Genomic DNA, 22,312 nt, shown 5'->3' on the forward strand with positions numbered 1-22,312 from the left:
ATTTAGACATTTATTACACTATTTGAGAAATGAAAGCCTATTTACAGCCTTAAAATTATGAAAGGGGAATTTAAGACATTAAGGACTGACGGGAACCCTGCAATTGACGGAAATCCGTCATAGACTCGATGCAATTAACGGAAATCCGTCGTAGCGACGGAGAACTTTAATCCCTGATTTCCACACCTGGGTTGCCATGGTCATCTGCTGTAGATCTCCACAAGCACAGGTTTTTCTATAACCTGAAATCACAAAAGAAAGAAATATTTACATTTAGGATTAGGGCTACCCCTAACCATGCATAACCCTTGCATAGTGCACCTTTAAAAGTGTAATTGATTAGTTTAAGCATTCTTTACAATTTCCAAACTCTTTATGGAGGAACCACTTAACAACCTGAACCTTAATATGTGATTGATATTAAAGAGTAACTCTCGCCAAAATTGAACCTAGGCTCTTTTTGTTAATCTACCGAGTCAAACTTTTGTGTAAAAGCATAACTAGAATGGAAACGCCACTTTTAAGATAGGGCTGTGACGGTTTGGATTTTTTCACGTAGTATAATTGCGTAGAGCTTCTGTGTTGTACGTCACACGTAGGCTCACTATTGGCCGACGCTGGTCATGTGTGTGATGCGTGTGACGTTCAATCAGAAGCACTGCGCTGTTACACTACGTGAACTATCTCGAGGCCCACAGAGAAGGAAATGAATACTTGAATAAAGTCGTTATTTTTGTTTGTTTTTTGTGCTCAAAAAGTATTATCGGATGGCGGCGGGTGCGGTTTTGAAAATTGGTCAAAAAACGGTGGTGCGGACGGATGATGAGTTTTGTGATGCGGTTGCGGATGAAATAATAGCCCATCCGCGCATCTCTAATACGAATGGAATGTTATTATGTGTCATGGAACATTGCGCTCCCCAACTCGCGAAAGGTCGGATTTGCTCCATCTTTTGATAAGTTTTGTTTAGAAAACCTTGAATCCATGTAAGACACAATGTCATTAGACATAGGCCTAATCCGTGTCATTAGAATCAATGAATCCATGTCATTAGACACAACGTGCACACATGGGCAGGCCAATGTTTTTTTTGTGGTAATGATGATGACGAGCTCAGACCCACGGTAGGCGTCACGTGACCGCGGTATTGCTGTAACCGTACCAGCCCTACCGGAAACACTAACTGATAAAGCGAGTCGTACAAAACCTTTTTTTTTTTAGTAAACTTTGTGTACACAAACAATGTAGTCAATGCTTAAGTTCATGTGTAGAGCCCCTGGTGATACTTCAAGCATAGTTTTATGTTGTGTCGAGCTTTCTTAGTGTTTTAAAAATAGCGATTTTGATGTTTCACAGAAGTGCCCCATTCACTCCCATTCAAAAGGTAACAGTCAATCTTAAAAGTGGCGTTTCCATTCTAATTATGCCTTTACACGTAAGTTTGACTCAGGTAGGTTAACAAAAAGAGCCTAGGTTCAATTTTGGCGAGAGTTACCCTTTAAGGTTTGAACATGCAATAGACAGATTTAACGGTTTTCATTTTTGGGTGACCTAGGCTATCCCTTTAAAGTGTAATTGATTAGTTTAAGCATTCTTTACATTTTCCTAACTCTTTATGGAGGAAACACTTAACAACCTGTTATTAAGATTGATATTAAGGTTTGAACGTGCAATACAGACACAGATTTAACGGTTGTGATATCTCGTTTTCAAATAGAATATTTAAAATAACATTGGTGAATTGATATGATTCACTTTTTTCTAAAATAATTGTTTACTGTTCTCTTATGATATGAAATAATGTAATAATCTGACCTGGAGTAATTCAGTTTGTCCAGTAGAAAATTACTAAAACAATTACAATTAAAAAAAATACTCTTTCCACACCTGGGTTGCCATGGTCATCTGCTGTAGATCTCCACAAGCACAAGCTTTTCCACATAACCTGAAATCACAAAATGAAATAAATATTTTAAAATACTCTTTACATTTAGGCTTAGGGCTACCCCTATCCATGAATAACCCTTGCGTGCACCTTCAAAGTGTAATGGATTAGTTTGAGCAATCTTTAAAATGTCCAAACTCATTATGGAGGAAACACTTAACCTGTTATAATGATTGATAGTAAGGTTTGAACATGCAATGCAGAATACAGAGATCTGATTTTCAAATAGAATGTTGAAAGTGACATTTTGGTGAATTTATATGATTTTATTTTCCTAAAATAGTTTACTATAACAGGTATGAATATGAAACAGGTATAGGTATGAAACCTAATCAGGAAAGTCAACTTTTTGGCTGCCATGTTACTTTAGGTCAATTTATAGGAAGCAACGTTATTTACTTGAATTAGGTGCATCGAGCATTTAGCTGGGGTGTAAGTGTTAACGGTCCATCGATCTAGATCTATGCAAATAATGCTACTTTTTGTATTGAATTGAAAACTCTCTTACCTTCGTTTGAAACGCGCCAGAAAACATTTTTTTCCTTTTTCCAAAATGCCAATGCAGATCCATGATATCGGATGATGGCTCACCTAAAAGGAATGAATTTAAAACACTCAAAACACCCGCTCTAACCCGTTGAGGAGACGACTCTTTCAACCGTTTGTCATTTTTCAAACTTCTCAAACATGATGTGACCAATCATTTGCTCTTTCAGTTGTTACGACACATTCGACGTTGGCGGTCGTTGTGGGCGGGACTAGAGGACCATAGACTGTAGAGGACACGGAATTGGCGGCAAATTTGAATCTGCTTCGCACACACACACACACACACACACACACACACACACACACACACACACACAGAGCAATATGCATCTAAATAAAGTGTGCTGTTGAATAAAAGTTTGAATGTTAAATAGTTTTATGGAGTTGAAATTACAATTTTCATTATTCTGTGGAAATATTTTGATCTTTGTCAAAATGCACAAATCATTCTCCGAATAGGCAACAAAAGTTACACATAATATATATTATTATGTATTACACACATACATACATATATATATACACACACACACATATACATATATATGAATGACATATTGCTATTAGTGGTTAAAACACATACAGTTAAAAAAAGACAATATGTATGTTCCTCTGTATATTTATGTTTACATGCCTAATTTTGCTCTCATGCATTTGTTAGTGTTTTTCTGTGCACGTGTAAAAGGTATCTGCAAAATCCCACAAGGAAAGATTATGTTGGTGCTTCTCCCAACAGGTATTACTATGTTGACCCCATAATTCACTACCATATCCACCCTATTTTTCAGCACGGAAGAAGCTATTTCATATGAGATATTTTCATGTTTGAGAGTTCAGTTTCAACTTGAAAACTAACAAGAGTGTAGTAAACAGTAAATAATACTTGTGCTATATGATTATAATGTGTTTATGATTATGATAATATTAAAATAATATGGTAACAAATCACTGATTCTTGAAACTTTGGCAAAAACATGTCCCACTAAGAAAAGTGCTAATTCTGTTGGAAATGAATAACATTTTCATGAATAAAAAGAATCAATGTTATAACCATGGGGTCCTTTACACATAAGTATGGTTCTTTTATAGGTTTATTTTTTATTAATTTATTGATTATATGCTGGCCCATTGCCTAAAAATCAGTTGTCCTTGGATAGGAGATAATCATTTCAACTTGATTAAAAAAACAAAAAGTTATAATTGAACTGAATAATGTTTTTACCACATGAAAGAGTACATTGTAATATGTATTAAAACCTACAAACAGTGAGTTTTGAACAATATTTACTATTATTTTGTGGTTGCTCAAAATGTGTCCCACATATTCGTCACCACCGTCAGATATTTATAAAAAGCAATAAAATCAGGCAACTACAAGGTCAACTAAATTCCTGAGGACCCCATTTTCAAACATTCAGCTCTACTGCATGCTTCAAGATCACTCAAGCTCCCGTAAGTTTGCTATTTTCTCTTAAATTTGTATATATTTTTGGACACTGCTACTGTCACAACCATAACATGTCAACACCGTCTCTTTTGTATAAAAAATATAAGATTAGATTATGACATAAATGTATACTTTTTAAGAAGAGGTCTGAAGTAGCTAGCAACAGAGGGGAAACAAGACGGCTAATGTGAACAACTCATGCATATCATGTGAAAGAGTAGGTTTTTGTCACCACCGTCAGACGTCACCACCATCAGATTTTCTGTCTGACGGTGGTGACGTACAGTCTGACGGTGGTGACAAAAACCTCCAAATGGTCCTCAACGAAGGCTAGTATATAATTGTTGATCACAATAAATACCAATATGACCTGTAATATTTCATTAACCACTTTTATATTTTTATTTATGTAATCCCCCTATATTTCTTCCATACAGGCCTTCACTGCATGCTACTATTAAGCAATATAGCACGAGTCAGAGTGAGGTTATCCATGAACATCCTCACGAACACAAGCGCTATATTGCAGCATTATATGGATATTATATATCCATATATGCGCTATATATGGAGCATTGCCATGCTCATTTGGCTTACGTCATTTGGGATGCACATAGTGCACCTACTACCTACATAGCACATAGTATACAATATCCCTTGTAGGCTATGCATCTCCAATGACTAAATCCAAATGAAAATGGCATGACAACATTTAACCAAATCTAACATTCACTGTAATTCCCCCCAATTTCATAGTCATTACACTCAACTTTGAGTTTATGTATTTTAGGAAGTTATGGCTAGGCAGCAGCTATCTGTGGAGGAGAGAAGGAGAAGAAACAGGGAATATCAAAAGAAGCGTAGAGAGAAAATACACAGTGAGGCAGATTTAAAGGAGGAATACCTCAGAACGGAAAGGCAAAGATGGAAGAAGAGGGTGGAGGAAGGGAAGCTAAAAAATATCAATGACTTGAATGAAAGGGAAAAGAGAAGTCAGAGAAAGGCTTGGAAAAGTAGACAACAAGTATCAAGAGAACGTAAGAGAAAGGGCTCAGATCACCCAGAAACTCCCCCAGACAGTCCAGTGGATCAGGCCATACACGAGCCAGCTCGGAGTAGGCAGGCTATAGCAGGAGAAAGGGAAAGAAAGAAAACAAGAGCAAGATACTCTAGAGAGATGAAAGCTATGAGAAATAAACTTCAAGAGGTAACAAAGGATAGGAACAAAATGAAAAAGCGTTGGGTACGAGAACAAGCTAGGAATAAAAAAACACAAGAATCACCAAGAAAAAAAACAGAGTAGCTGCTGCGGGGAAGCAACTCAAAAACCCCTCCATCAAGAAAACTCTGCTGTTCCACAACGCACTCATTCATGAATTGAAACAAAACAAATCTGCCCACAAGAACAAGAACTTGACTCTGTCAGGCAAGGTTCTGAAAAAATATCGGCTAATTCACCAGACAAGGCAATTTGGCTTAACATATATCACACTGCGGAAGAGGAGGCTTACTGACAAAAAACCTGCATACATTCAAACAATTACTCAGAAGGTTCAGGATTTCTACCATAATGCTGCACGAATGACAACTGACAAACAGGACACAATCACACGCAAGAAAATAAAGCATCAGAGAATGATTCTGACTGATTCAGTATTGAACCTCCACAAGGAGTTTACCAAGAAGGAACTGAGTGAAGCTCAGTTTTTCATCCTTCTGTGCCTTACGTCCATTCTATGTCACTGCACCAAGACCGTCGGATCGTAAGACATGCCAATGTCAGTACCATGACAATGCTAAGCTGATGCTTGAAGTCCTAAGAGAAAATGGTGTCGTCAAGTCTAGCAAACTGGAGGATAGTTTTGAACTTGTCTGCTGTTCACAGACAAGTGAGGCATGTCTTCTGCGCTCCTGCACCCGGTGTCTCCACAAACATACACAGCCCACACCACAGCAAAACCAGACCAATGTTGAATGGCAGCAATGGGAACGAGTTCAGGATCAAACAGCAGATGGGCTCCACTTCAACACAAGACTTGTGATTCACAGTGGCAAGCTGGGAGAGCTTATCCGACAAACTGAAGACAGAAACAACAACACACGTGTGCTCAGTTCAGAACCAGACCAGAGAGTACAGGAGCATGATCGAGAAGTGCAATGATAGCACAGTAATTGTGCATGTGGACTTTGCTGAGGCGTGGAAATGCAAGTATAGTTCTGAGGTACAGTCATGCCATTTTGGTCAGAACCTGCCACAGCTCAACCTGCACACTGGCATGTACTATACAAAAGAACAGAAGACAGGCTTTTGCACAGTATCACAATCCAAGCGACAAGATGCTTCTGCCATTTGGACTCACATGGAAATAGTCCTGACAGAAATTTGTTTAAAGTTTCCAAAGGTTGATACTATTCACTTTTGGTCAGATGGCCCCAGCAAGCAATACAAGAACAAGAAGAACTTTTCTCTCCGCTGCAGTGTCCCTCCAACTCAAGGTTTCAAGAGAACAACCTGGAACTTCTTCCCCATCTCACATGGGAAGGGAGCCCCAGACGGCATTGGAGGAACTGTGAAAAGGACTGCAGACAGCCTAATACTGCGGGGGAAGGACATTGTGAATGGGAATATCTTCCATGAGATGGTTGGCAGAAGCCTCTGCAGCACTAAGCTCTATATCATTACTGAAGCTGACATGCAACCATATGATGCACTCCTTTCTCAACCACTAAAACCTGTACCTGCAACAAGGAAACTCCATCAGGTCACACCGACACACCAAAACAACTCTGAGATCCATTGCAGATCACTGTCTTGTTTCTGCAGTGAGCCACAGATGTGCGAGTGTTTCAGCCCAACAATATTCCAGTTGACTGCCAACACACCCAGGGTACAGGTTGAGGATGATGGTCCTATACCAATGCAAAAGAGGAAAGGTCCTTTGGCAATGTTGATGGAAGAAATGGAACGGGAGCAAAGTGAGCAAGAGCCAATGGAGCAAGAACCACTGACCAAGAGTGGTCCTGACGGGACTGTGACAGATCTATCTGCTGATGTAGTTCATGTCGGAGATTGGCTTGCGGTCATTTATGACCAGAACTGGTGGTTATCAAAGGCTGTCACTGTGGACGCTCATCATCAAGATGTGGAAGTGGAATTTTTCCACCCTTATGGGCCCAACACACGATTCTGTCCAAAAGGAGGTGGAAAGGATATGTGCTTCATACCATTTGACCATATTCTGGTCAAACTTGTGGAACCGTCATCACCAGGTCGTGCAAGCAGGATGAGGGAGATATACAACCTGTCTGCTGAAGTCATGGACTTCATAGAGGAGAAACATATACACCATATACTTCTTGATAAAGCTAAATGAGTGGAGGAGTGATGTAAATCAGTCAGGGAATACTCACAGGAGTTCTTTTTTTGTGGTATTTACACAGAATGCTTTCTGTATTTTGAAACATTTCAGTTTATGGAAAAGAGGTGATTTCTTTTTTAGTTATGATTATTATTAAGGGGTACTTTTATTAATGATAGCCTATTGCTAATTGAACCCATATGTTTCTTATTGAATGTTTGCCACAGTGCTCACAATTGTTGTTATCTGTTCTTCACATCCAATATACAGTTTACAGTCCAGTTTTCAGAAGAATACAATGTATTATTTTATGAGTAGGGGGCACTAGATGACAGTTTAAGAGGATGTCAGCGATGCATTGTACATTATTCCTACTGGTAATGACTTTATTTTTTACTATGATAAAATGGGGAACTTTTCATAATGATATTGCTTAATTGTACCTTATATTCCTTAACGAATGTTTATCACAGTGCTCAGGATTGTTATTTTTTTTGGACCAAATAGTTAAATAAAGTTGTTAAGCAAGAAGCCATTGACTTGAGTGGTATACATTTTGGAATTGTATGTTGTAATGAGGCCACTGTCACCACCGTCAGAGGGAGTTTTATTTGTTTTAAATGAATATGCTTACAATATGTTTTTACAGTGCTGTTGAGATATTAAAGTAATATTCTCTTTTAATTCAAAAATGTGTTTGTTAAATAAAAAAACATTACTTTTTCTCTTTAGCCTTAAAGTAAACGTTGAATGATGTTAGGTCTTTTAAAGGAGTAGACGTGAAACAGTATAAAAAATGAACAAAAGTGAATATTCAACATTTAACAGCATATATGTGTACTAAGAATTCCAGATAATTATTTAAAAACTCTAAATACATATTAGACCAAATAAATAAAAATAATTGGCTTTTTATTGTGTCTGTGTTACGTTTGAGCAATGAGGCAGACGAGGAGGTACGGATCCAAACGCAGTTCAAACTTTATTAAATGAACAGCACAGGAAAAACACAAAGGAACAGCCCACGATGGGGAAAGGAAACATAAAAGTATAAACTAAACACGAGATGACCAAAGAGGGCATTCGAGGGAGAATCACACACCAGGTTGACATCAAACAACGATCGACAAAGACAGCACAAAGACACGGGGTATAAATAGACAAACGTGGGAAAGGTGGCCAATGAAAGAACAGAACTCAAACAAGGTAACAAGGTGATAAACAGAAACCAAAGGCAAATTAACCAGGGCAGGTGTAAACAATGAACAGTGAATACGAACGCTAACAGAGGGTTGTGGAATCAAATAAAGGACTAAAGTGACAAGATGGAAAACGAGAGGGCAACAGTGAAACGAGACAGGGTGGACTATGGAATTAAATAAGGGACTAAAGTGAAAACTTAAGAAGTCAAAAGTGACAAGATAGAAAACAAGGGGGCAACAGAGAGACAAGACAGGGTAATCATTACATAGCCCCCCCTAAAGGATCGGATTCCAGACGATCAAAACAACAAAAGACGAAAAAGACCCACAAAGAAAAACCAAAATGAGGGCACCAGGGGCAAACAGACAGAGACAAGTGGGCACATGGGCGGACCAGGGGGTACACTGGGCAGGCAGGAAGTCCATGGGGGCCATTAGGCAGTCCAGGGAGGTGGAGAGGGTAGATAGATAGACCATGGAGGCCGAGAGGGCAGGCAAGCAGTCTATGGGGGTGTGTCAAGGGACCAGGGTCAGGTGGCCGCAGAACAGAGGCCGGTTTAGATGGCCCGGGAGCTGGCCACTTGGCAAGGACAGGGACCGGGTCGGGGGGCCTGGGAGGAGGCCACTGGGCAGGGACTGGGTCAGGAGACCAGGGAAGAGGACTCAGGACAGGAACAGGGGCAGGAGGTCTGGGTGGAGGCCACAGGACGGGAACAGGGTCAGAAGCCCTGGGAGGAGGCCACAAGACAGGGACCGGGTCAGGAGGCCTGGGAGGAGGCCACAGGACAGAGGCCAGCTTCGGTGGCCTGGGAGGTGGTCGTGGGCCAATGGCCGGTTCAGGGGACCTGGGAGGTGTGGCCACTGGGGAGCTGGCGGAGCCGCGTGAGGCGGAGCCAAGGAGGACCTCTGAGGCGGGGCAGTCGAAGACTTGGGTGGCGGCGCCGCAGGAGACCCTGGGGCGGAGCAGAGGCAGGCAGAGCCATGGTGTACCCTGTGGGCAGAGCCGTAGAAGGCTTGGGAGGCGGCGCCGTGGAGGGCTGGAGGCGGAGCCGAGGGAGGCTCGGGAGGTGGAGCCGGGGGAGGCGATGGTGTAGAAGGCTCAGAAGGCGGAGCTGACGGAGGCTCAGGAGGCGGAGCCGAAGGAGGTTCTAGAGGCGGAGCCCTAGAAGGCTCTGGAGGCTCTGGAGGCGGAGCCGTAGGAGGCTCGGGGGGCGAAGCCCTGGAAAGCTCAGGAGGCGGAGCAGAGGGAGGCTCTGGAGGCTCAGGAGGTGGAGCTGAGGGCGGTGGCGCCGTAGACAGTTCTTGAGGCGGAGGCCTGGAAGGCTCCGGGGACGGAGCTGAGGAAGGCACAGGAGACGGAGCCAAGGAAGGCTCAGGAGACGGAGCCGCTGGAGGCTCTGGAGGCGGAGCCGTAGGAGGCTCTGGAGGAGGCTCGGAAGGCAGAGCCGTGGATGGCTCGAGAGGCTTGAAGGGTAGAGCCCTGGGAAGCTCGAGGGGCTTGAGAGGCGGAGCCCTGGAAGGCTCGAGAGGCTTGAGGGGCGAAGCCCTGGTAGGCTCGAGAGGTGGAGCCCTGGAAGGCTCAAGAGGCGGAGCCCTGGAAGGCTCGAGAGGCTTGAGGGGCGGAGCCCTGGAAGGCTCGAGAGGCTTGAGGGGCGGAGCCCTGGAAGGCTCGAGGGACTTGAGGGGCGGAGCCCTGGAAGGCTCGAGGGGCTTGAGAGGCGGAGCCCTGGGAGGCTCGAGAGGCTTGAGAGGCGGAGCCCTGGGAGGCTCGAGAGGCTTGAGAGGCGGAACCCTGGGAGGCTCGAGAGGCGGAGCTCCGGAAGGCCCGAGAGGCGGAGCTCCGGAAGGCCCGAGAGGCTTGAGGGGCGGAGCCCTGGAAGGCTCGAGAGGCTCGAGAGGCGGAGCTGTAGGAGGCTCAAGAGGCTCTGGGGGCGGAACCGTCAGAGGCTTGAGTGGATCGAGAGGCGGAGCAATCGGAGGCTCTGGAGGCGGAGCCGTAGGAGGCCCCGTAGGCGGAGTTGCAGGAGGCTCGAGAGGCTCTGGGGGTGGAGCCGTAGGAGGCTTAGGGGGCGGAGCCCTGGTAGGCTCGAGAGGTTCAGGAGGTGGAGCCCTGGGAGGCTCGAGAGGCTTGAGGGGCGGACCCCTGGTAGGTTCGAGAGACGGAGTCCTGGAAGACTCGAGAGGCTCGAGAGGCGGAGCTCTGGAAGGCTCGGGAGGCGGAGCTCTGGAAAGCTCGGGAGGCGGAGCTCTGGAAAGCTCGGGAGGCGGAGCTCTGGAAAGCTCGGGAAACTCGGATGGCTGAGCTCTGGAAAGCTCGGGAGACTCGGATGGCTGAGCTCTGGAAAGCTCGGGAGACTCGGATGGCTGAGCTCTGGAAAGCTCGGGAACTTCGGATGGCTGAGCTCTGGAAAGCTCGGGAAACTTCGGATGGCTGAGCTCTGGAAAGCTCGGGAAACTCGGATGGCTGAGCTCTGGAAAGCTCGGGAAACTCGGATGGCTGAGCTCTGGAAAGCTCGGGAGGAGGAGCCCTGGAAGGCTCGAGAGGCGCTGGCTCTTGGACGGTCACGGCCATTGGCACTGGCTCTTGGACGGTCATGGCTACTGGCACTGGCTCTTGGACGGTCAAGGCTACTGGCACTGGCTCTTGGACGGTCGTGGCTACTGGCACCTGCTCAGGGACGGTCGTGGCTTTGGGCACTGGCTCTTGGACGATCGGGGCCACAGGCGCTGACTCAGGGACGGTCGAGGCTACAGGCGCTGGCTCAGGGACGGTCGAGGCTACAGGCGCTGGCTCAGGGACGGTCGAGGCTACAGGCGCTGGCTCATTGACGTTTGAGGCTTGCGGCACTGGCTCATTGACGTTTGAGGCTTGCGGCACTGGCTCATTGACGTTTGAGGCTTGCGGCACTGGCTCATTGACGTCTGAGGCTACAGGCTCTGGCTGGGTTACCGTGGTTGGCGAGGATTCGGGCTCGCTCACGGTGACATGCGTGGGCTCTAGCTCGCTCACCGTGACATGCGTGGGCTCTAGCTCGCTCACCGTGACATGCGTGGGCTCTAGCTCGCTCACCGTGACATGCGTGGGCTCTAGCTCGCTCACCGTGACATGCGTGGGCTCTAGCTCGCTCACCGTGACATGCGTGGGCTCTAGCTCGCTCACCATGACATGCGTGGGCTCTAGCTCGCTCACCGTGACATGCGTGGGCTCTAGCTCGCTCACCGTGACATGCGTGGGCCGGGAGGCGGAAGCCCGTCTCCTCCTCCTTCTCCGGGCAGACGAGGAGGACCGCGCTGGCTCGTTGACCGGCGCGAAAGGACGAACCACGGGCGAATGGAGGGTCAATTCTGCGGGAGGCGCTACGGGGTTCTCCTCGATGATGTCCACAGTTAGATGAGAACCGCAGATCTGTAGGGTCTCTTCAACGAATGCGTCAAGTGTCCAGTCGCGCGTAGCCGGAGGCAGCGAGTAGCCCCAGAGTGCAGTCTGGACGATGGGGCGGGGCGACACTTTTGGGCGGAGCGACACGTGTCGCCCCGCCCCTATTTTTACGTTCCCGCCATTGCCATTTTCCTCCGACCCCCCAGGGGGCAGTTTGCGATGAAAGGCAACGCCAGCGGCGGCAGTAACGAACGAACGAATGATACTCAACGTTGATTGATAAGTGGTGAGTAAAAATGGTTATGTAGATTTATATTAATATATTTAAAAATGTATCATGATGTTCGAGAGTCAAATCTGGAATAATTGCTTAAGCATATCCCAGTGTATTTCAGATGATATAATTAAACTGTTCTTTGTTTTTTTGTTTTTCCTTCTTAGAATTTGTGAGATTCTTCTATTTTTTAACAAACATGGGGCACCACACCGTCAGTAACCAGAGCAAAACATGAAGATTATATGAAGTCCACTCTTAAACTGTGCCCATTTTGTGACTTTACTGAACTATATTTCGCACATGGTACATCTCCATGTTCGTAGACATTTTGAGACCGCAGTAAGATACAAAGGTTTGGTTCTCCAAATGGATGATTTGTATTAAATAATTACTATAACCATATTAAATTAAGTTCAGCTTGGTAATGTGCTTAATTAATTCATTTTCAGATTTATTCATTGTCAAATGCAGCAACCAGTGCCGAGAAAAGGCCCATTTTCACTGCTGCTTTTGTGAGAAGACTGTTATTAATAGGTCACAATTAATGACCCACATATTAAGCCACCACGAGCCTCGTGTTGAACCAGGAGTTACTTCAGACATGCATATTGAGAATGTTATGAATAAAGACACAGGTAATTGAATCTTGAAGAACTTATTCTGTTATACAATAGCAATATGTTTTCTTAAAGCTATGTTTAATTTTTTTTATTTGAAATCGAGAGCAATAAATTACTGAATTGTTAAAGTATGAATGAACAAATAATTTTTCTATATTTTTATTAAATAATTGTTGATTGTGTAGTGGGTCTGAGCGTACAGCACGAGTACAGCGCCTGCAGCTCGGGAGCACAGAGGGTTGGAGCTGAATCCTGCATTAGAGAGAGCCCTACATTGAAAGTGGAAAGGTTTTGTGATACAGCAAAAACACAAGATCCCACATCGACAACGTCCGCTTCTTCAAACAGAGGTTAGACTTCTTGACAAAAACAAAATATCACATATTTGTTTGGCATAATTCTCTCCACGTAGAGTGATCTGTTCTAACTGGTAATATCTTTATTGCTTTATAAGAATCTCTTCCAAACATGAAGTCCAAAAACCTAATGGATAAAAGGAACAAGCCAGCAGTTACACCTGAATCTGAACTTCAGTGTGAAAATGTCAAGAGTTCTACAGGTAACCGACTTGTAAACTTGCACTACTCAGGGTTGCAGTGGTATGAGATTTTCACTGTACAAAAACTGTTTTAGACATTATCTGGTTTAATGGTATATGGTCCTGCTCAATAAAATGTGAGAGTCATTAAAACATTTTTTTTTTTTAATCATTTGTCATTGGATCATTTTTTTACTCCTACTCCAATAATAATAAAATAATTATTTGTACAATAATAATTATTTATACTCAAGTTATTATTTCTATAAGCACTTTTACTTGAGTACAGCTTTTGGATATTCTGCCCACCTCTGCTGTCACACCAGATAGCCTAGATTATCAAAACTTCGTTAATTTACTGTTTGAATTGTGTGATAAAAGTAACAGAATTTGAGACTTTTTGGTTTTATTTTTGACTAGAAACAAAGCTCATCACAATTTTACGGATGGAAGGAATGCAATAAATAGTGTTTAGTTTGGTATCTACTGAAAATAGCATAGGCTAAAACAGTGATCTTGTGATTTAAGATTTAATATAGATGATATATGTTACAGTACTATAAATAAGCAGATGTGTGAGATATAACTCTTAACCATGAAACTGTCATACTGCTGCAACCCTAAAATAATATACTGTATAAAAGTTAGTATGCACAGTGATCTTAAAACATTCAAACAACTACTCCAGCAGAAGAAAAAGGTCTGAGGACTCATAATGTGAAGCCTAATACAGTTGTGTCTGTAATTTGACACTATTAAAAAACAACTTAAGAAAGCACATCCAAAGACGCCACACTGAATGCAGGGAGACTGTATCATCCAAAAGGTATTTAAGGTGCCAGTGTGTTGATGGCAAAAATGGAATTTTTGCTGTTGAAAAGTCTTTCCATGGTGCATCCACTCCAATCCATGTCCTTAAAAATACCTGGGGAGAGTCACAAAGGTCTGAGTGTGAATTGGATGAGTGTTGTGTTACCAGAGACTTTGCCCACAGAAGTGGTATTTTGCCATTTGAGTGTGACCATTTGCAGTCTTTATCTTATTGTCCACGTGTTGGTCAAATACAGACTGATCTTGCTGAAGAAACATTGTGTTTGATGGTTGACCAGAAGTGGTTTGGAGAAGCAAGGAAACACCAGTTAATTGATCTGAAGAAGGAATCTCTGGCCGAAGGAGTTCCATTGTCAGTGTCTGTAAAATTGGAGACCAACTCAATAAATTGCATGTGTCTGTGTTTGAAAAAAACGCTCATACTACAGCAGACTTGGCAGAGTAATGGTCTCGTATGATGTTAAGAAAAACTCTTGGTACTGCCCTTGCTCAATGCCAAGGAAATCTTGTATTCACAAGGCTGTTTCAAAGTGGCATCTCTTTCACCTTCAGAAAGAGTTGTTCAAGAAGGTGAAAAGTGTGGAGGAAGTTCCTCCTGAATCACCTGAAGGAAAAAAAGATGACAACAACAGCTATCCACCATCTGACTCAAACATCAAAGAAATGATCCACTACATGATGACACACAAAAAACTTCCCAGTGAGCTTCCCAAGACATTACTAGATCATTCCAGAGATCTAAAGTCCAACCAGTGTCTTCCAAGGAATCTGGTGCCCACAGAATTAAAATGTACCAAGTGCACAGCTGAAAGCTTAAGTGATCCAATACTCATCACAAAAGATGCCAAGATAGTGACATTTTCTGGTGTAATCCAAGGTATGGTTGATTATTGTAATATTACATTAACATGTGCTTTCAGATATTTTTATGTATATTTTAGATTCATGCATTTATTTACGTCTTTAGGCATATCTACTTACTACAGACAGTGCCCACACTGTGAAATGGTATATAGGTACCAAGAGTGGTCAGATGGAATACATAATTTCAATGACCACATTCTCGTGTCATTGCATTTGTGCATGTTCCTAAGAAACTCAGTAGAGGTATGTCATTGTCTCTATGTCAAGTTGCTGGGTTTTTTCATTCAACATTTCATTCATTCAATGTATTTTTTAACTTGTTTAATTCCAGAATAGTACAGCAGTAAGTAGGGTAATGGATACATTACATTCAGTTGAAGGTGGGCCTTTTCCTAAAAATGAACTTGTTTTACAAGCCTATTTGCACTTTGAGGCCATGACAGAATTGGATTATCATTACAATTGTGTCACTTGTGGGCACTACCCAAGTGTAGTCATCATGGATCTCCACAAGAAGGGAGCCTTCGGCATGCCTGGTATGTTTAAACATTATCGTTTGATATATTTAAATGTTTATTTATAACTATGGATAAATATATTTTGTGAATAAATTAAGAAAATAATCACATCCACATTGTAAAGTTTTTTTTTAATTATTATTATTTTTTTATATATATTTTCAAAATCCTATTATTTCACGGGGATAAATTGCATTCATGCTTAAATTGAAATGTAAGTTAATGTAATCTAAATATATCCTACTGTTAAATACTATAGTCTTTGTTTCATTTTATTAATTGATTGTAGTGAGTGAAATTGACCCCCCACCAAATTATGACGGCTATGTGGATATTGAGAAGTTTTGGGAGGCAGTAACAGTAGAGATGATAAGCCGAGGTTTTTATACAAGTATGTCTCGCATCACTTTTCAGTTATACAGCCTTTTTTAAGTTTCTTTCTTTAACCACAGTTTAACTTCTTTCTCTTTTGTTATTAGGTGGGATGAGGAACCCTTCGTTGTGCCCCCAAGCTACAGCTTTTGGGCGCCATGGATTGGTATTTATACTAGATCATCCAACATTGTTCTCAACACAGAGTACGCTAAGCGTCATGTGTCACAAGACTCTTCTGAGGATGACGTACCACTTACAGAAGAAAGGCTTGCAGATGAGCTGCTAAATCTCCGGGTATGGTTTGTTACATCACAGCAATATATTAATTGAGATATTTTGTTCTGTCATGATGTGTAATCATTTTGTTATTTTTTCTTTTTGGCTAGGTTGAGGAAATAAGAGCCCTTTCTATGGGTTGTGGAATAGATCACAAAGGTTCTAAAATGGATTTAATTATCCGACTAAAAGAGAGGATGTCAAATAGAGTCACCTACAACAAGGTTTTTGAAAAAGTGTGGGGTGCATCTGGTAAGTCAGACTGTACAGTTATGTATTAGGGTGGCATAAAAGTATTAATATAACAGTTCTTGTTTATGTAATCATTTTGCTGTTCAAATTGAGGTGATGTGATTTTTGTAAATTAAGACCTCTGATTGTAAAAATGTATAAAGATTGACATATTGAGTTTTCATGGATAATAAATTGACATGTCTTTCACTTTAGGTGGCTGGGCTGTTATAACCTGCCCTTGTGGGGTTGTGTACTCTGTGAAATTTAACATTAGAGCAGAGAGCCCTCGTGATTATGCTGATCTCCTGCTTTCATGGAAACATGTTCCCAATGTTGCTGTGTACGACTACCCAAGGGGACTAGCCTCGCATACAAACCATCGTTCAAATAAATTATTTCATCCTTTTGAGGGTCGATTACTGCAACCATCTGAAGAAAATATTAAGAAGGCATTAGAAAATGACTTGAAAGTCAGTTTGCCATGGCTTAACCACAAGAAAGAACCAGCTGATCAAGATGGCCATCCTGTTACTGGTTCATGTGACCATTATGTCTTGTCTGATGTGTTCCATCAGAACAACAGTAAGGATCCTAGGGATTCCTTGAGAAAGATTGGACTTGTCCCGGAGCTTGCAGGAAAAATAAACAGTCAGACAGCTGAGCAACTCTTTTCAGATATGAAGAAAAGAACTACTTCCTCAACATGATGAAACCATCATCCCACATATTCCTTGCAAGAAATATTCTGCACCATAAAAATGTTGCACGGAACAATACAGTTGTGAAGCAGTTACAAAAATTTACAGAAGAGAACACTGAATTCCAGTTTGATTGCAATGGAAAGATAATTTTGGGTAATGTTTTATCATTGTGTGTTATATGTGTGTATGTGTATATGTAAATAAATGTGCATGTATACGCTTGTGTGTTTTAGGTGCAACCATGAATCCTCAATCCTCAAACACGGTTGATACTGCAGCATGCAGTCAAATATCAGGTATGACGTTGTATTTGTTGTGGTAGGAAAATCAATAATCTTTGATTAAGAATATTTTATATTTATATATGTGTGTGTATGTTTTATTAGAGTGAAGATGTTTGTTTATGTGTGTTATGTGTGTTTTTATGTGTGCATCCATGGCTGTGAATCCTCAATCCTCCAACACTGTTGATACTGCAGCATTCAGTCAAATCAGGTATTAAGGTGCAGTTGTGGTAAAAAGTTAAGACATCTTTGATTATTCATATAAGTGATAATTCATGTTGTTATTCCTCTGTTTTTATTTTATAAGCCACCATATGAAGAGCAAACGTCACAGTGTGACAAGCCACAAGCCCTTCTGGGCAGTGGAGGACATGCTTCCAAATAAAGCAGTTTGGGGCCAACCATTACCAGAACATCTTCAGAAAATGGTAGTAATTAGTTTGTGGCCATACTAAAATTCTTAAAACATGATCTTAGTTTATGCTTTTTCATTTTATTTTTCAGGTTGTAAGTGTATTGGACCCTAACAGTGACCCAAAGGAACGTATTGTTTCTGTGGGGTCCACTGTGCTGCTGCGTTCCGATTTTTTGTCTTTAGGATTGTCAGAAGGAGTTGAAGCAACGGTAAAATAATTTTTTATTTGTAAAATGAGATGGAAAAATATCAAAGGAACTGATTTCATTTGTTTTTATGAAAAAAATTATAGATTTTGAACTGTTGCCTACTGAATCATAGAGCACATACGCTTTCCGCAGGGTAAGGTAGCAGTCTCGAAGATTTTATTGAAAACCGGATACATTTGTATCCATCTGATAATTGTTTCTTCATTACAGGATATCAGTGTGTATGTTGTTAATTCTTACGTGGTAGCGACCTGGCTTCCGCCATTCTCTTGTTTCCCAGAGTTGTCCCTTCCGGTGAGTTCTGGAAGGTTTATTTTGTGAAAGATTTTATTATAGCTGAATATAAAGAACAATAAATAGTTCCTAGGCTCTGATATGAAAATTGATCAAATTCCTACATAAATTTTAGGCTAATGTCAGTCAGACACACCTTGTGGCTCTGCCAGCTTGGGTACCTGGCCACTGGCTGCTGTGTGTAAGTATTATAATTTAAATGAGAACTAAGTTAACAGGCAGTTGTAATTTAAGCAATATCCAATAATCTAAAGAATAATCTAATGTGTACTAAACAATGTGCTGTTGAATTTACTTCAATTTGAATTTACTTGTACAGCATTGCATGTGCATTTTACAGATTTTGAAACCAAAGACAAGAGAAATGTTTTTCTCGATTCTATGCAACAAGCAGCATTTGGACCATACATTGACACCTTCAGGTTATAGAAATGTTCAGAATGTGTTCAGAGATTACAGTGGTTCTGTTTTAAACTGTAATCTTTTATTTCCACCGTTTTGTTTATTAACTTTTATTTTGTGTTTACTGGAATCTTCAGTGCATAAACAGTTATGCGTCAACAAACCACAGATATGACCCTTGTTTGCAAAGATAGTATATCGATATAGATATAGATAGTTTCTCTAAAAAATGGGGAATTTATTTTTCTTTTTTACAGGAGCATTGCAAAACTCATTGACACCCAAGAGTGGACAGAGAAAACTGCGATTACATTTGAAGTGAAACATTTAATTTAAATGCAAACAAAAGTTTATTTCATTACACAGGATATATGTGTGCTGATGTGATGGAAATCTGTGAAGGTAAATGTGTGTACTTGTTTTAATCCAAACCACAGGGAATACCGAAGCAGGTGGGTGGGAACAACTGTGGGATCTACATACTGATGGTAGGTTACATTTGATTTGTTATTTTAGTGAATTATTTTAAGTTATACCCTGCTCATTTTCTTGCACTTTGTGAATTGTAACAGTACACTCTATACATGGCTTTGGGGCTCCGGTTTGATTTTACAGAGGTATGTCATTACCTCATTACATCTTTCAAGTTAAATAAACAGACATTATTTATATTATTATTATTATTTTTTAAATTCAGGATGACATGCCCCTGATCAGGAGGTGGTGGTGTGCTCTCATACTGGACAACTTCACTCTGCAAATGTATGTAGCTGTTTGCATGTTCCTACATTAAACATTATATATATATATATATATATACATACATACACTATATCTACCAATGTACGTACCTACCTCTTGTCATTTGTTCTTTTAGCGCTCAACCAGACAAAAGGCAATGTCTTCGGGGAGATTCAGACAAAGCAGGTAATTTATTGTGCACATACATTCATTAAGAACTAATAATTTTAAATTGTTACAGCTACAAAGTTGTTCAGATATGAAATTTGATAGATTATGTACTATATTGGTTGCTCAATAGCCGTGTTTCCACTGTGACTTCTGAGGCTTGATTGTGCCTCATTGTGGCTTCCTCGAGGCCAATAGCCACGGCTTTATAGTCCACTGACTGAATACCTTGGTACAAAGCGGGGCCAACTAGGGCTTGAGTGGTCAAATGCAAGTTTGATGAGTATGGACAGAGAGTCAGCGCCATGAATCATTCTATACATAGCTATCAGTTAACATTAAAGACCTTTAAAAACATTTTAGCTTAACTCACTCACAGACAGCAGTGAGCCCTTGATGCACACTTTTGCTGAGCCCACACTTATGCGAGCTCCGCAGCAGACTTTTCCCAACAGTCAAAGCAGCATTACGCTTGGGAGGAAGACATAGGAAGACCACTACTACTAAGGGTACCATTTGGGACAGGGCCATTATCAGCACAGACATTTACATTCATTGACTAAAAATATACAGATGTTACTGAATTTCACCAATGCAATCCTGACACAAAATAATTAGGATCAATGTATCACTTATTGTAAAACATCAATACTTGGGTTTAAAAAACTAAAATTGCAAACAGTCGGCCGCATGTTTGTTTTGGTATTTTACTCGTTTCCAGCAATTTCTTTGAATAGTTTTCTGGTAAAACTTCCATTTGTTGGTGAAACAACGGAATTTGTCATTGTTCAAGACAGGCATGTTAAGGGAGGGCTTTAGTGAAGCGCTGCAGAGCTTCTTTCCCAACGGTGGAAACACAGTGTGATTTTGTGCTTGGTGCCATAGGTCCAAGGTTATTAAATCCACCCGGCCCTTGAAAGCCCTGGTTCACACTGGCCATACAGTGGGAAAGCAGCTAATGTGTTTTGGAGCTTTAAATTGATATTTATTTTAAATTATCGTTATAAGAGAATATTAATCAATTTTTTTATTTTATTCAGAGCATGCAGTTATGACAACAATATATCAGGTTTGTCTGAACCAAGGATTATTTATGTTTTTTAACAATATTTATATACAAGTATAAATAAATTTTTTTTTTGTTTCAACAGCTTCCCAATGAAATTGTTTCTGAGATCCTCAAGGAAGTTGTTTTAGCAACTGGGGATTCTGCATATTTGACGCTTTCACTTGTATGCAGATGGTTTCGGGATGTGGTCACAAATGAACATTTTCGGAAAGCAGCACACTTTGCCTGGCTAGACAGTGAGATGTTTTTTCCTGTTCATTGCACATTTCTTGGATTGAAATTTGTGGTATGTGACATTTATACTTGAATCTCCACACTTATATCTTTTCTGTATTTTGTCTTTACATTTTAAGGTGTGGTCAACTGGAAGATTTTCTCACAGGACTATTGTAAAGAGTTCAGACAGAGCTACAGCATCAGGGAATGCTCAGAATGCTTGAAGCTCTTCAAGTCCTGTCCACCAGGGTATAGGGGAAGAGGAAGACGAGGGGAACTGCTGGGCTTTTACTCCGAAGATCTTTGTGCAGGATTTTGCTCGCAGGACTGTTTTTTGCTGCAGGAAATGAGTTTATGTTAAACTCATAAAACTTGTACAGAATAAGAATTGAGAGATGGACTGGTTTTGACAGTTAAACTTGAAAAGCTATGGCAAACGTGTATGACAAAAACATAGGTTTCATTGTGCATATGGTAAGGTACCTTTTGGTCCTTTAATGTTTGTATAAATGCCATTCTGCTGTTCTTACATTTCATGTAATGTGATTTGCTATAACAACAGGCATGAAATCTAACCAAGTTAATTATTCATTTAGTTGTGAAAATGTTTAAAGGGGTGATGATGATGATTAAATTTATTATTTTATATAGAAGGGGTAATTACATAAGTGCAGTTTGGACTGAAGTGTATATAATAAAGAAAAAGTGACAAAGTCTTTGTTTTGTTCTTAAGAGTGTGTATAGATGCTCCCTTACAGGTTTATTGTTGTAAAATAATGGTTATTGATTACATTTATGTAAACGCACATACTATAATTAAACCTTTTTTTATAGCACAACCATGGTAAATTTGTAATTACCATGCCCTTTTGGAGCAATAATCCGTATGATCAGTGAAGTTTAACAGCCGTATAGGTAGTTTAAAAATAAAATGGTTGTAGGGGCTCATGGTTTTATCAGGTGACACTCGAGACATGTCCGCTATAGTTTGCTCTCTCTATAGGCCTATATATATCTGTGTGTGTGTGTGTGATTTGTATACATTGTGTACCATACTAAAACTACAAACTGTCATTACAAACTGTGTCATTAACTGACAAACTCCAGTGAGTAATACAGAGGTAACGAACCGTCTACTACAGCTGTTGAGGGAGTGATTGTGAATTAAACCAGTATTTCTATTGTCTATGTATTTCTACTTCATTGGAATATTGTGGAATCGCAGCAATGAACGCGAAATTTATAAACAACTTTATTCGTCTGTTATGTTCTTCCGCATTCCCAGCCTGCCCAAAGCGTCACACTTCTCTGCACCAATAATCTGCAATAGCGTCACACTTCTCTGCACCAATAATCTGCAATAGCGTCACACTTCTCTGCACCAATAATATCATCTTTA

At 41.1% G+C, this 22,312-nt stretch overlaps 2 protein-coding genes, 1 long non-coding RNA gene and 1 pseudogene across 4 annotated transcripts in view; 3 read left to right on the top strand and 1 right to left on the bottom strand.

Annotated features, from left to right (window-relative positions):
• The window catches only part of LOC127648178 (histone H3), a 1,095,985-nt gene that overhangs the window by 312,682 nt on the left and 760,991 nt on the right, over positions 1 to 22,312 (bottom strand). The window contains exon 8 of the mRNA XM_052132788.1: positions 2,809 to 2,838. Within this exon, the coding sequence (XP_051988748.1) occupies positions 2,809 to 2,838 (30 nt within the window). The remainder of the gene's footprint in view (positions 1 to 2,808; positions 2,839 to 22,312) is intronic.
• Positions 12,981 to 17,183, top strand: LOC127617052 (uncharacterized; annotated as a pseudogene).
• Positions 17,188 to 17,754, top strand: LOC127648790 (uncharacterized). Of its 2 annotated transcripts, XR_007971230.1 has the most exons (4): positions 17,188 to 17,268; positions 17,349 to 17,411; positions 17,595 to 17,610; positions 17,707 to 17,754. It is a non-coding gene; the product is annotated as an uncharacterized LOC127648790 (long non-coding RNA). The 2 variants fall into 2 exon arrangements; XR_007971228.1 differs by lacking the exon at positions 17,188 to 17,268 and having other exon boundaries at positions 17,274 to 17,411; positions 17,707 to 17,743.
• LOC127617133 (uncharacterized) lies at positions 17,752 to 21,274 on the top strand. Its single transcript, XM_052089077.1, has 11 exons — positions 17,752 to 17,827; positions 17,904 to 18,317; positions 18,433 to 18,498; positions 18,977 to 19,037; positions 19,157 to 19,207; positions 19,292 to 19,336; positions 19,417 to 19,481; positions 19,597 to 19,646; positions 20,669 to 20,697; positions 20,780 to 20,933; positions 21,051 to 21,274. Exons 3-11 carry the CDS (start codon positions 18,437 to 18,439, stop codon positions 21,272 to 21,274), a joined length of 741 nt encoding a protein of 246 aa, XP_051945037.1. The 5' UTR covers positions 17,752 to 17,827; positions 17,904 to 18,317; positions 18,433 to 18,436.

Source organism: Xyrauchen texanus, chromosome 1, assembly GCF_025860055.1.
Source record: "Xyrauchen texanus isolate HMW12.3.18 chromosome 1, RBS_HiC_50CHRs, whole genome shotgun sequence".
Lineage (NCBI taxonomy): Eukaryota > Metazoa > Chordata > Actinopteri > Cypriniformes > Catostomidae > Xyrauchen > Xyrauchen texanus.

Bases quoted from the DNA above. Each gene is read 5' to 3' on its own strand.
- LOC127617133 (XM_052089077.1), top strand. From the start codon at position 18,437: ATGTCAGTCAGACACACCTTGTGGCTCTGCCAGCTTGGGTACCTGGCC. The intron at 18,499-18,976 runs GTAAGTATTATA...TCTTTTTTACAG, and splicing joins CTGGCCACTGGCTGCTGTGT to GAGCATTGCAAAACTCATTG. The intron at 19,647-20,668 runs GTAATTTATTGT...TATTTTATTCAG, and splicing joins GGGAGATTCAGACAAAGCAG to AGCATGCAGTTATGACAACA.